The 14,482-nt window shown below is 37.0% G+C and overlaps 1 protein-coding gene across 2 annotated transcripts; it reads left to right on the top strand.

The window, feature by feature from the left end:
* The first annotated feature begins 917 nt into the window (after positions 1-917).
* Positions 918-14,094, top strand: LOC132706361 (uncharacterized). Of its 2 annotated transcripts, XM_060677657.1 has the most exons (4): positions 940-972; positions 1,036-1,160; positions 5,215-5,372; positions 11,866-14,094. In XM_060677657.1, the coding sequence occupies exon 4, from the start codon at positions 11,962-11,964 to the stop codon at positions 14,083-14,085; it is 2,124 nt and encodes a 707-aa protein (XP_060533640.1). In that variant the 5' UTR covers positions 940-972; positions 1,036-1,160; positions 5,215-5,372; positions 11,866-11,961; the 3' UTR covers positions 14,086-14,094. The 2 variants fall into 2 exon arrangements, with proteins under 2 accessions (XP_060533632.1, XP_060533640.1); XM_060677649.1 differs by having other exon boundaries at positions 918-1,160.
* Positions 14,095-14,482: the final 388 nt, after the last annotated feature.

Here is a 14,482-nt window from a genome sequence, read left to right as displayed (position 1 = left end):
ACCGCGAAAATATTTTTCGTCAACATCGCCATTATTGTTTAGGACGTTGTTGTTTAACGTGTCGCCATGGAAATAACAAAAACATCGTAATTGCAAGTGTCCACGTAGTTGGCGCTGAATTAACGATTCGGAAAACTGAAAATAAAATATTTGTAAAAGGATAGCGACTCGCTCAAAATACGTTTATTGATATGCGATATCAGACGTAGAGATGTGTCACAATGTAACCCTAGATTTCTTGTTGGTTGTATGAATTTAATAGTGTCTTCTCCAATTCTAATAATACATGCAGTTTCAATGTTATCCCTATGCTTGCCAGATACCAAAACCGATGATTTAACTCCATTTAACTGCAAATCGTGGATCCCGGAAAATGCGACTATGCGTTTTAATCTTCATTTAACGTTTCTTAGTACTACAAATTCATATTTTTACTTTATTCGCAGCAGAATAACCAGACACGAACTTAATACGTAGTGTGCGCCGCCCGGATATTTAAATTTTAAATGTCTCTCGGCGGCGGCCATTTAAATTCTCGCGCAGAAAGTAGCGATGCGGCGTGGCAATCGATGCGGACGGAAAGGAAGCAGGCAACTTTTTCAGATCGAAGGTGGCGTTCACCTCGCAGGCAGGCGGCCGCGACAGCTGACCAAGTTACGCCCGACGCGGAATTAGAACGTTGAACTTGGGTATCGCGACCTTGACCTCCAACTCGCAATTATTATTATTCTCCCGCTTCAAGTTGACGTTTTTAAAGCTCGGGTTCGCTTTCGATCGCGCCCGAGGCGATCGTTAAACGGAGAAAATCGTTGAAATTTTTCCGAATAGGTTAATCGGCGGATCTCGCGAAATGACGTCAGATTGTTTGGGCGGCGTTTCCATGGAGACCATTACTTGTTTTCATAGTTTTCGTTACTATAAGCTTAAAGACGCCAATTTTGACTAGTATTTGAAAGATACTGACATGAATATGTAACTGTTTTTATCAATAAATGATAGTTTAAGCTGATATTTGTAGTTTTGATTCGGTTTTAGGTACGATATGTGTCGGAAAAGCCGATTTTGACTGGAATCTAAAGTGAGGAAGAAAAACTTACTCTCAATCCAAGAAAGTGGGTTTTTAAGTAGTCATCTGCAGTTTTGATATAGATTTCAGTCCGGTAAGTTATGAAAATACCAGTTTTGGCTGTAAATCAAGCGCGAAAACCAATTATTTGTCCCAAAAGGAGGGGTTTTCAGTACATATCTGCATTTCTAAGTTAAATTTCGGTGCAATAAGAAGCGAAAAAGCAGAGTCTGGCTGGGATCTTATCGAAATTGGCAACTATTTCTCAGAAAGTAGGTTTTACATCGATATCTAATGGTTTATAAAGGTTTGCGTTACTCTAATGTCCGAAGACACTGATTTTGACTAGTATTTGAAAGATATTGACATGAAAAGGTTGGATCAAAAAATGATAGTTTAAGCTGATATTTCCTGTTTTGAAGCCGATTTTGACTGGAATCTGTTTGAAAAATGGAAGAAAAACCCACTATCAATCCAAGAAAGTGGGTTTTTAAGTAGTTATCTGCAGTTTTAAGCTACACAAGATCTGGTGTCCCGCAAGGGTCGATTCTTGGACGCGTTACCCTTCTTTTTATTATTGATGGACGATTTGCCAATGGTAGTTTAGGACTCTAAGTGTTCATTATTTGCAAATGCACTTTCACTTCAAAATGGTATAAGCAAAGTATATGACTGGTCCCGGGCAAATGACTTATTTTATTCAACATTGAAAAATGCTTCTATATGTCAGTAACAAAGAAAAAGCAGACCGTTGATTCTTCCTATACAATTGACAATAAACCGTTAAGAAAAAGCATGAGTGCAATGACTTATAGGATTTATAACTAACTTTCTGTTTGCCTTCTTATCCGCTTCTGAAAATATTTTTATATATCTGTACTTTATAAAAAAATAGATAAAAAGAACGAGACTGGTATCTTATATGTTCAAAAAACAGATTTAAAAAATCCCTCCGTCTGCCTTTTAAGTAAAAGCTTGATTTGACTCTCATAAAAGTGATCTTACATGTTAATCTCCACGATGATGTAGGCATACATTTATGTATTTCATTTCATTAAAAACGAACCTCATTAAGCTCTCATCGGTAAGATTTTTTTCATGAGAGTAGGTACTATCGCGCTCAAAAAAAAACTATTACAAATATGACTTTTCAGTTTGATAGTAAAGGCCCATTTTCATGCAATATTTTTTGTCAACCTGAAAATATTCATAGATTTTTTTGCTACTATCACAATAAAAACAAACCTTAAAAAATAGGAAAAACGTTTTCATATGAAAATTTTACATTATGCAGGGTGATTCCTAAAATTAATAAGCACCATTGCCAATGGTACGTTTTCCGGACATCCAGGAAACGCGTGTTCCAAAAAGTTGTGATACACCTCTCCAGTTAAGTTCCTGGTAGAAAAATCGATCTAATTATTCAGTCAAACATTCAATGAGCACTGATGTTAAAAGTGTTCATATTTTACATGCATTCCTCGAAAAATTCACGCCATCAATGAATAGAAGATAGAATAGAAAATGGTTTGATATGAATATACAAGATACAAGATACAAGATATGAAATATATCTATCATTTCTCGGGTAATCAAAAAATGCAATAATATACAGGGTGTTTTATTTAAAATCAGAAAGCTCGTATTTACCCGAAATGAACGGAATACCTTGTATACATTAAATATTAAAAAAATCACATTAAACTATGTAATTTTTTTTTCTATCGCTAGGAGTTTCCGAGTTATAGGGAGTTGGGGACCTTATTTCGCACATCCTGTACAAATTATCAAATAGCAATGATTTTTCCCAAAAATAAGCCTCGTTGGAATGTTATCCTTTTTACCATCCATCCATCCCAAAATCTTTAATTTTATCTATTCATATTTAAGCTACGAGTCTAATTCAATTTCAATTCAATTTTATTTATTCTATGGATTCAGATAACAAGGATCTCTAAAGTGTAAGGCGTAGGTACTTAATGCTACGATCTATTCTAACAGGACACCTATTGAAAAAAAAAAAAAACAAAACATAAAACAAAATGTTAATAATAATGATTTAAAAAAGAGGTTTAACCTGATTCGTGAAACATTATCCACATTTTGCCTTCTTTACGGTTTTCAATAGATGAGTTGTAATTTGGAGGTTTCTTCATTTGGGGATCTATCTGTCTATCCATCGTTAATCAGACCGATAGAGAACACAAGCATCAAGTTCTTTGTCTAAAATAATATTTTCCGATGAAGCGACTGTTCGCAGCAATGGTGCAGTTAATCGCCATCCAACAGTTAATTCATTCTGGATAAGGGAAGTGCAAAACCAAAATTATTAATCACTTAATGTGTGTTGTGGAACAACACACTAAAGTTATTGCACCAATTTTTTTTCGTGAACCAATTAAGGGGCCTAGATATTTAAACTTTCTCCAGAATGATTCACCTCAGCTTCTTCAAGACGTTGATAAAATTGAGATCCAATGAATGTCATTTCAGCAAGAGAAGTTCAAGAATGTTTAAATAATCATTACCTATAGAAATGGATCGATAGCGGTGGATTCGTTGGATGGTCCAATCGATCATCGTTCATGCTAAAATGTATTGCTTCATAATAATAATTAAAAATCAGATAAGCTAGTTTTTAGTAATAGGTATATTACATACATTTATTACTTTTTCTGCAAATTTAAGATTTAGCGGTTATTTTCACCAAAATTGCTAATAACTGTCTGTTGTGGTGTCCCGTTTAAGAAAATCGTGATTTTTCAATCCAAATTTATTTGTTTATTTTGAACAAATTCAAATTCAGTTGCATATACTTAGCGTTAATATCAAATATCAGTGATCTTCAAAAATAATGGGGCTACAGTAGCTGTTTAATTAAAATATTTAATAAAATATTGGAAAAACTATTAGGTGTGGGTATTTATTATTACTAACAAAAAAGTTGAAGAATTTCAAAAAGCATTTAAAAAAATAAAAATTGGGAATTGCATTTAAAAAAGTCTACTTTCAAATTATTTTTTGTATTTACCATTTTCTTATAATTTTTGAAACCAATGAGATAATCAACCTTACTCACCCTGTACAAACTTAACATAAGTCCAGACTTTAGCATAGAGGAAAGTGTGTTAAAAAATGCGAAAATGGCTCATTAAAATAATTTTTCGAAAAAACAGAACGTTCTCAACAGATTCATGGTTCAAAGTAAGTGGGCTGCTGGATATTGGGCAATTATAGCTCTTGAAAATATTAAAAAAACATTGATAAGGGCGAAATTAATTAAATTTATACATATCCTAAATACAATGTACGTAATAAAGCTGCATATCTAACCATAACACAAAAAACACAAGGACAACGATCGTGTGAATACTATGCACCCAGCTTATAAAATTTTATATTTTCAAATAGTGGATATTTGCAAGCAGTAGTGTAGCGAGTCAATCAGAAGGGCAAATTCTTCTGAAGACAAATGAATATCTGTCGAAATCTTCATTCGAAATATTACGTTTTTGTGATGATAAACATTTTTTAATTTAATTTTAACTGTTTCGGTAATTACATATATGTTATATGAAAAGTGAACAGTCTTCTTCCAGAAGATCGGTTCCCACAGACTTAGCATACTTTGCTAAACCTTCTAGAAACTGTCTCCTATCATGCGCCCAGCAACCTTGTTATAAACCCCTATAAATGCGGGATTATAAACATTCAAGCTTTGTCAAGAAGGCTTTATTTAGTTAAGTTCATTTGGTTCGTTCATAGTAACACACATGTGTCAAATGACATTTTGATATTGTGTGCATTTGTGCTTCTGGATTTGTTTTAATTATATCTAACTTAGACTGTTCTTATCAGGTTCTGAGATTGTGTCGCCCGCAATGGCCTTTGTATAATTGTTTATTTGTATTTTGGCTAGTCGTTTTGTCATTTTTAATCAGTCTAACTGTGTTAGTTTTAAATGCCACAAACATTGCTTCAGTAGATTTTTACACTTTTATTATTATTATTATTATTATTTTAATTCACGCAGGTAAGTACTGGTCGAGATTCCAGTGTCGGTGAAGTGTTGCCACAAAACACTGGAGTTTTGCGTCTAATGTTCTATTGTGATTTTTTGGTTTAACACCTTTCGCATTATGTTGCAGGTTGATAGGATGATTCCTTTCTGGAGTTGCGTAGAAAGGGCAGTCCGACGGCTTCCAGATTCTGTGCCAGCTTCGTTGAGATTTCCCCCGTCGCTGGGAATAGTCTCGTAGTCTTGATCGTCTCTGCGCCCAGGTCTGCTTCATGTTCTCAGCGAGCGGTATGTTTTTGTCCACTTGATCCTGATGCTTCTTGTCAATGTTAGTGGGGAAGGTTACGGAAATGTCCACCAGAGTAATATTTCGTTGGTCCTTGTCATATATCATGATGACTTGTCTGTTGTGTTGTACCGGCCTATCTGTTTGTATTTGTTTGTCCCAGTAGATAGTATGGCGTTTTATTTTTTATAAGGCCGAGTTTGTGGCAAATCTCACTGCGTATTATTTTTGCAAAGTTGTTGTGCCTGGTCGTATACTGGCGCGGTGGCATCATTTTGCATCCACTAAGAAGGTGTTCTATGTTTTCGTGACGACATCTTGTATCGGTTATTCTTTCGTCCTTAACGATTTATTTCAGGTAAGATTTTGTTGGGATGATTTGATCTTGTATTGCACATAAGAATCCTTCGGTCTCTGGGAATATGTTACTTGATGTTAGCCATTTCATCGTAGCTGGGGCGTCGATATATTCGCTCCTAAGGAGGTGGGGGTATCTGCCATGCAATTCTTTCTCTCTCCACCTGCTTTGAAGGATGGCGATATTGGAATCTTAGTCAAATCTATATCCCGTATCTTTAAGGTTGAGTGGAGATAAGCTTCCATCCATTGTGATAACAGCTCTATGCAGCGCAGAGGCCGTCTCTTTACCATAGAAATACTCTCTGAGTAACTCAACCTGGCTCTTGTGGCGGAGGCGCATGTCAGTTATTCCCCTTCCGCCCACCGCTCTGGGCAGGGTTGAATCTCTCAATGCAAGCCTTGGAGTGATGTTTATTATTATTATTATTATTATTATTATTATTATTATTATTATTATTATTATTGTTATTATTATTATTATTATTATTATTATTATTATTATTATTATTATTATTATTATTATTATTATTATTATTATTATTATTATTATTATTATTATTATTATTATTATTATTATTATTATTATTATTATTATTATTATTATTAATTGGTTTGTTCGCCAAACCCTTGGGGGCCGCCCATGACGACGTTTAATTGCGAGGAGTCGGTTCTCCGAAAGGCCGCTTTTATAAGCGACGGCACAGCATGGCCGTTCAATAAAATCATTCCGTACTATACGGGAATATTCTGTGCCGAGATACCGTTGAATAAAATATAACAGAGGCTCAATTGAATTCAGTCGAGTCCCGTCGCGTTCTATAGGCTGCTTAGCAAACTCAATTTGTATAAGAGGGGACCAACGCGAAATGGAACGATTCTGAATTTCCATTGGCGTTTGGGAGGGATTTTTGACATCAGGTCCAGGATATTTCCCTTAGATTTAATTTCGTCAGAAACAGGCAATACTGAAATTAGCCCCATTTGTATGCTGCATATCTAGAACATTTTTATAAAAAATAACAAGCTGCAAGTGAACAAGCTGTGATGGAGTGGTTTACGATTAGGATACGCTTGAATTTAAAGGGCTTCCATGGAATTTACCGTACATAAATCACAGTATTCGTATTATTATATTTTGCAAAACCTTTGATACAATAAATCACAAAACATTGTTAGCAGTTTTACATTTTGTATGGTTAAGTGATCAGGCTATACATTTCTTCAAACATATATATCTATATATCACTAAAAATAGTTTGTTTCGTCCTTGTCAATCTTAAGACAGCATTCCCTCATTCTAAACTCAAAAAATGAAGTTTATCATATAAAAAACAAAATTATTATAAAAATAGGGGATTGTACCTTAAAAATTACTGTCAGAAATTTATTTTTGATAATTCAATGAGATTTCAGAGACGCATTTTAAATTATATTCAACTTGCTTACGTGGGATTAAAGCTGTTGTACAATAGTACCCTGGTTCTGTCAATGAAATTTAAAAAAATGTTATGTGATTTCTTTGTGCTCTCCATATTCAACCATGGTGATGTTTTCTACGAAACTTGTTTAACGACAGCACAAAAGAACAAAAAGAATATGGCATATCATATGCCATTCTTCCATAGTAGAATTATATTTTGGTCTCATGTACATCGTTTGGCAAATATAACGACCCACCATACGATCTGGAAACCCATAGGAGATACGAAAAAAAGTTTCGTAGAAAAGTTCTTTAGACTGTCTTGAAGATTTAAAATATTATAATTTTGTTGATACAGGGTGTCCCGAAAGTGTCCCCTCCGACATCAACTTTGTTGTTTTCGAATTATTATTATTGGGTTGTTCGGAAAGCCATTTCGTTTTTTTTGGGGAATATGAAAGACAGTTTTCGTATAATGAATAAATATTTTATTACCATCTTTCTGGCAGTAACATAATTCCCCTCTCATAAAAGTTTTGGTCTTTGCTGGCAAAAAACTGGTTCAGGTGGTTTTTGACATCTTCATTTGAGGTAAAGGTTTTGCCATCCAAAAAATTTTGCAGGGACCGGAACAAATAGTAGTCGGAAGGCGCCAGATCTGGAGAATATGGTGGATGTTGCAGTACGTCCCATTCAAGCTGTAAAAGTTTTTGGCGAGTAACCAAACTTGTGTGAGGTCTCGCACTATCCTGGTGGAACACTACACCCTTCCTGTTGATTAATTCGGGCCTCTTCTCTTTAAGTGAATCTTTCAATTTGTCCAGTTGATGACAATAGACTTCTGAATTAATCGTTGTATTTTCCGGCAAAAGCTCAAAAAAAACGATTCCTTTGACATCCCACCAAACGGAGAGCATCACCTTTTTTTGGTGAATGTTGGCTTTTGACACGCTTTGAGACGGTTCATCTTTTCTGCTCCATGACCTCTTGCGTTTAACATTGTTGTATACAACCCATTTTTCGTCCCCAGTAATAATCCGCTTCAAAAATTTTCTTGACGTTTGAGGAGCGAATCACACACGTCAACGCGACGACACAAATTTCGCTCCGTAAGGACATGGGGCACCCATACACCGAGCTTCGAGGTTAAGCCTATGTCTTTCAAATGGCCATAAACAGTCGAATTCGACAAATTTAATCTCTCACCGATCTCTCGTGTGGTTATTCGCCGATTTGCATCAACTAATGCTTTTATCGCATCTTTGTCAGCTTCGACACACACACACACAAGCCTTGCAATATCAGCTCTCAAGACATATAATGGTTATGCGGCTTAAGTGTGAAGTTGGTTTCGAAAAAACGTAATTAAGTCCTCTGAAGGGAAAAAACGAAATGACTTTCCGACCAACCTTATATATTATTCGAATTTTGCATATTTTCAATGCCCAATATATAATTAAGTTGTGACGCTACTGGCGTAGATATTGCAATGAAAATTTAACCACAGTCTGAGGAGCTGATGCAATACTCAATCAGTTTGACAGATGCACTTCAGCTTCTGCAGGGTGTCCTAAATAGGAGGTGCCATTTTGGCGACTTCAATTAACAAAATCTCAAGATTTTCAAATTGAACACCCTAAATTTTTATTCAGATATCAATTCTAGGATAAAAATAAGGTAATTTTGTAATTTATCTTATATTTAAATTTTTGCTACTTTTTGAGAAATTCGAAGTTTAAGATAACACCCGTATAAATTCTTGTTGAATTTAAAGCTGCCCGGATTAGGGCACTTGTTGGCAACATTAGACATTTTTTAAATAACTAAGACATGATCTTACTTCTTTTAAAGATATAAATAATACTCCAGATATACGAATAAAACATTCAGAATTTATATTTAAAGAACCATTGTATGGTTAATTAATTATTTAGCCTTGATTGAAAATACCAAATAAAAAAATACCTAATTACAGTTTATAGGCTAACTCACCAAAGTAACAAATTTGAATAAATAAATCTAAAAAAAAAAGTGTTCATTAATTCTTTCCATAAATTTTAGTTAAAAATGTTCCTCTTAAAGTGCTAGTTTCATCTGGCATTAAAACATTAAAGAAATATCAAAATATTTAAAAATGTAGTTGGCTATGACATCACAATCTTTTTTTATTGGTGCATTAAGGTATAAACAAACTTTGGCGTTTCTGTTTGTCTGAAATTTTATTAAAAATTTAGTATAGAGTCGATTTTTCTCAAAATCTCCACGTAATAATGGACACCCTATATTGTTAGTAATAGGTTTTATTCGTATATCTGGAGATGTAGTATCCTGTCTTTGCTATTTAAAAAATACCTAATGTTGAAAACAAGTGATCTAATGTGGGAAGCTTTAAATTCAACCAGAATTTATACAGGTGTTATGTTAAACCTCGAATATCTGAAAAAGTAAGAAAAAATTAAATATAAGAAAAATTACAAACTTTTTTTTTGTCCTAGAATTGATATCTGATTAAAAATATAGGGTGCTCCATTTGAAAATCTTGAGATTTTGTTAATTAAATTCACCAAAACGGCGCCACCTAGTTGGGACACCCTGTATAAACTGAGACACATCTATCAACTTATTGGGTGGTCACATTTTTCAATATTATTTTAGCAGACGGTACAATTGCTATTGATATCACTAGTGAAAAGCTCTATTCACCCGTTATAAATTAAAAATTGAGAGAATTTACATATGCTGTGCCAAAAATATTGTCGTATTTTTTATTTTCGATTTTCGCGGGTAAATTTCTTTGATTTTTCGGCCCAGAAATGTCTAATAGCATTATTACAGTCATGATCATTTATCATATGTCGGGGAATACTAAACTTGCGTTCATAGAAATCGGCCTCAGTGTAAATTTTTTACTATAGTATTTTTTTCCTAGTATTTTTTTACTATTTATCTGGTACAAAAAATAAACATGCAATTTGGAAGACAATTTAATACGCTTTAGTATGAGCTTAAATTTGTCAAGAGTGCGGATCACTTATATGCGTAGTGTTCATACAATAGTTATAGTGATAGTAACAAACTTGTTATAGACTTAAATTAATCGCCTTTGCCAGTTTAATTTTCCCATAATTTATTTTTAACCATTTGAATAGCATTTAACTATGTAAGCTTCTACACCGCAAAAAGCCGCTCAAGTTAGCTCTTTATTCGAAAGTGGACTTCGCCAGCGAGCTGTTGCTAGACAACTGGATATGACACGCGCAGCAGTTCGAAGAGTATGCCAATGGTATGAGGAGACTGAATCCTTTGCTAGGCACACTGGAATAGGCAGATGGCGAATTACAACCGTTCGTGATGACTTTAAAGTGCCAATAATAATAAGAAATACGGTTCAAGTACAACAACAGATGCATGAAGTTCGAAGAGTGACTATTAGTCAGTGTAGAATGAGAAGAAGACTTAAGGAAAATATCCTGAACCTAAAAACAACTGCAATTGGTCCAAAACTTACTGCAGGTCATCGACAAGTGCGCCTACGCTTTGCGCGGGATCATCTGAATTGGACATTGGACCAATGGGGGTCTGTTCTGTTAAAAAAAAATTGTACCGAAGACCAGGAGAGCGATTTGCAGAATGCTGCATGATATGGGGTGCAATTTCTATGGACGGACGAACCGACTCTGGTGCTAGGGACATCGAGGATTTTTTTATCAGATCACGTGGTTCCATTCGTTTTTATGTATGATAATGCTAGGCCGTACATCTCAAGCATCGGACAAGATTCGATTACAGAAGTCAGCTTTATAGTTATGAAGTGATTAGCATGCAGTCCCGACCTCGATCCGATCGAATATTTATGGGATGAGCTAGAACGGAGAATTTGAGCTAGACTTCGAATCCCAATCTCGACCGCATAGCTTATTGTGGCAGTAGAGGCAGAGTGGTTTAACATTTCACGAAAAATAATAGCGAACTTGATTAGGTCTATGCCTAATCGAGTAAGAGATGTTATTTTGCTATTTGGTTTTAGTAATAAAAAAAGTTATTTTCACTCGTTCAGTTATTTTACTATGCTAAACCTAAAAAATAAATTTTAATCAATTTATATTCATATTAAAGCATATCAAATTGTCTTCCTTTTTTTTATCTGATCAGTATTTTCTAAAAAAAATAATAAATTTAAACTCGTATTAAAGCTAATCAAATTTTCTTCTTAGTAAAAAAAAGTCTAAAAAAATGAAATTGAAGTCAAAAGTTCACAATGGTGCTATTTGTCAATAACACTATTTGATTGTAGTCATAAAAAAGTTATTTTGACTCGTGCAGTTATTTTACTGTGCTAAACCTAAATTTTAATCGATTTAAACTCGTATTGAAGCATATAATGTTTTTCAAAGAACGTTTTTCTTTATCTGATCAGTAGTTTCTCAAAAAAAAAAAAAGAAATTGAAGTCAAATGTTCACAACGGGCCGATTTCTATGCACGCAAGTTTAAGTCGCAAAACTATACCATTGTCTTCAAATCTGACGTAACGAAAAGTGCCCCAAATATCCCGTGATTTAATAACAACAAACAAAACGGGACCAAAATCGAAGACGACCGCGTGGTTCTCTCTCTCACTCTCGCGCTAGGAATTTCCTTTGACCTTGAGACGAATCGCGGCAACGCGTGTCGTTAAGTCGAATCTACCGGCCTTCTCGACGCTCCCATTGCGCAGGTCAACGTAGGCCCAGGCCTGCCTGCCGACGCGACCTAGTTCGAGAGTGACTGTCCCTCGCATGCGTCGGTGCGCCATATTCCCGAGTTCGAAAACATGTCGGCCCCTCAAACGTCCACCGATATTTCGGACGACATCGTCGCTTCGCTGCTGAAACTTTCGTTTCGCCGGAGAACGGTAAAGGAGCAACAGGCGTTGCTGCAGATGAATCGGCCGACGCCTAGATTACCGATACAACAATACGACAAGGACAAGATGCGGAGCTTCAATTCGATAACGTATGATAACCACGATTGGTTATGCGGCAGCGTCGTGAAAAACACCCTGTACTGCTGGCCGTGCCTGTTGGTGTCGAAGAAAAAATCGCTGTGGAACTCCGAGGGTTTCATGGACTTGAAGAACGTGCGGGCCGCTTTGAGGAAGCACAACTGGAACAAGGAGCACCTTAACAGTTACCTGCTTTACAAGGAGATGAGGCGGAAGTCGTTCGGTGCTGATAACCTTAACAAGCTGCAGATGTTGTCGCGCAACATTTTCAACCGCGAGGTGAAGAACAACTTGAAGATATTCAGAACCGCGGTCGAGGCCATTTGCCTGCTCTCGAAACATGACTACAGAGACAAGATTCTGAACGGCGACACCCTAGCCGAGTTCGTGAAGCTCGCCCTCAAACCTAACCTCGAGCTGGAGGAACACTGGCAGAGGAAGGGGTACTTCGAGTCCGCTTTTGACGACATCATCGAAGCGACGCTCAACAATATCGAGCTGAAGATAATCAAGCACATCAGGCGTGAGGTTTGCGAAGCTAGCTTCTACGTGTGCTTCGTGGACGACGTCAGTTTCGCGGCGTCTTCCCCGAGGTGCTCGATATCGCTGAGGTACATCGACGACCACGGGGAAGTCCGCGAGCGCCTGCTGGGGTTTTTCCCTCTAGATGAGAGCAGGACCGGCGAGGCGCTGTGCGAACTGATTCTCAACGTCCTCGAAAAGTTCGACGCCGGCACCAAGCTGCTCGCTTACACTTGCGACGGCGCTTGCGTGTCCACGGAAGAACTCAGGAACCTGCAGACGTTGATGAAGGAGAAGATAGACTCGGCTTTGTTCACTCATTGCTTGTCGCGCCCCCTGCCGTTGATCATACAACAGAGTTGCTCGCACGACCTTTCGATACGCAAATTCTTCGCCGCCGTCAAGGAGATCGAACAGTTCTTCAAAGCGCCGTTAAGGCGCGACCTCCTCAATAGGGTCACCGACGAGGCCGACGTCTTGGATTGCTACAGCAAACTGGTGCCGTTTATATTGAATGAAAAGTCCAAGCTCACTGAAATGTTCGACCAGATCGTCAACTGCTACGAGTCCGACACCGACACCGTATGGAAGGCCGGAAACTTCAAAAACGCCCTCTGCGACTCCAATTTCGAGTTCTACTTGAAAGTCTTCGACGATATTTTCCAACGGGTGGAAGCCGTGAGCAACGCGCTTCGCCAGAAGACCAACAGCCACGCCTTCTGCATCGAGGAGATCACCAAGTGCCTCGGGCACCTGGAGCGTTGCAGGGACGAAGTTTCCAAGTCCTGCGACCTGATAGAAATCAAAGAGGAAATAATACAAGAAGGATCCGAAGTGAAGATGGAGATAACCGAGGCGACACTCTCCACGGACGGTTCAGCGAGTCGGGATCAACACCGCAAGCTGCTCGACATCGTCATCAACCAACTGCGGGATAGATTTTCCGCTTACATCAAATACTCCTTCCACAACTTGGCGGATATAATGAAATACGTGGACATTAACGAGGATTACGTCCAATTGGTGAAAGCGTTTCCCCGCCATTTCTCCAAGAAGGGTTTGAAGAACGATATGGACACCATCAGCAACCCAATGCACTCGCAGTTCCACGGCAAAAAGGTGTCAGAGGTGGTTAAGCTGATGGCCGATAGCGAAAGCACTACCCTTCTACCCAAGTGCTACAACCTTTACTCCCTCTTGACTATTTTGCCTTCGGCGAATGTGTTCGACGGCCCCAGGTTTACTTTCTTCGGAAGGTTGAGGTCATATTTGGAGAACGCCAATTTGTCGAATGTTTTCTCACCACGTGCCTGGCTTTCCATAGAGAGGGGTATCCTGGAGAAGTTCCAGACACAGCGAAACTGGTACGACAACCTAATCGACGTCATAGCCAAAGATGAAAACATCACCATCCCGCTGACTTACGTGTGAAATGTTATCGTCTACTCTTAAATAAATAAGTTTCTAAATGTTTGTTCCGGATTTTAATTATGCATGACCCGATATTTCTCAAAGGAAAGGAAACGTGAAAATTAGGGTTAAAAATAACCCTGTATATTTAAAAAAATTTCTTTATGTATAACATTTAGCATTTTTGCGATTATGCGGTCTCGGTTATGAACAAAAAATATAAAAGAACCTAAAAAATGCCGTTTTCGTGAGTAAAATATTAGCTTTAAATGAGAGTTGCAGTTTTGTGAAACAAATTCGATTCGATTTTTAATTGTAAATAGAAAATATATAGTGTTGCTCAAAAATCCATACCCAAGTTTCTATACCAAGTTTCTTTTTTTAAATGAAACACGTTTTTTAAAATCCATTATCGGAT

This window comes from Cylas formicarius, unplaced genomic scaffold, assembly GCF_029955315.1.
Source record: "Cylas formicarius isolate icCylForm1 unplaced genomic scaffold, icCylForm1.1 PGA_scaffold_10__41_contigs__length_53128322, whole genome shotgun sequence".
Lineage (NCBI taxonomy): Eukaryota > Metazoa > Arthropoda > Insecta > Coleoptera > Brentidae > Cylas > Cylas formicarius.
This window is presented reverse-complemented; position numbering and strand designations above follow the sequence as displayed.

Bases quoted from the DNA above. Each gene is read 5' to 3' on its own strand.
- LOC132706361 (XM_060677649.1), top strand. From the start codon at position 11,962: ATGTCGGCCCCTCAAACGTCCACCGATATTTCGGACGACATCGTCGCT.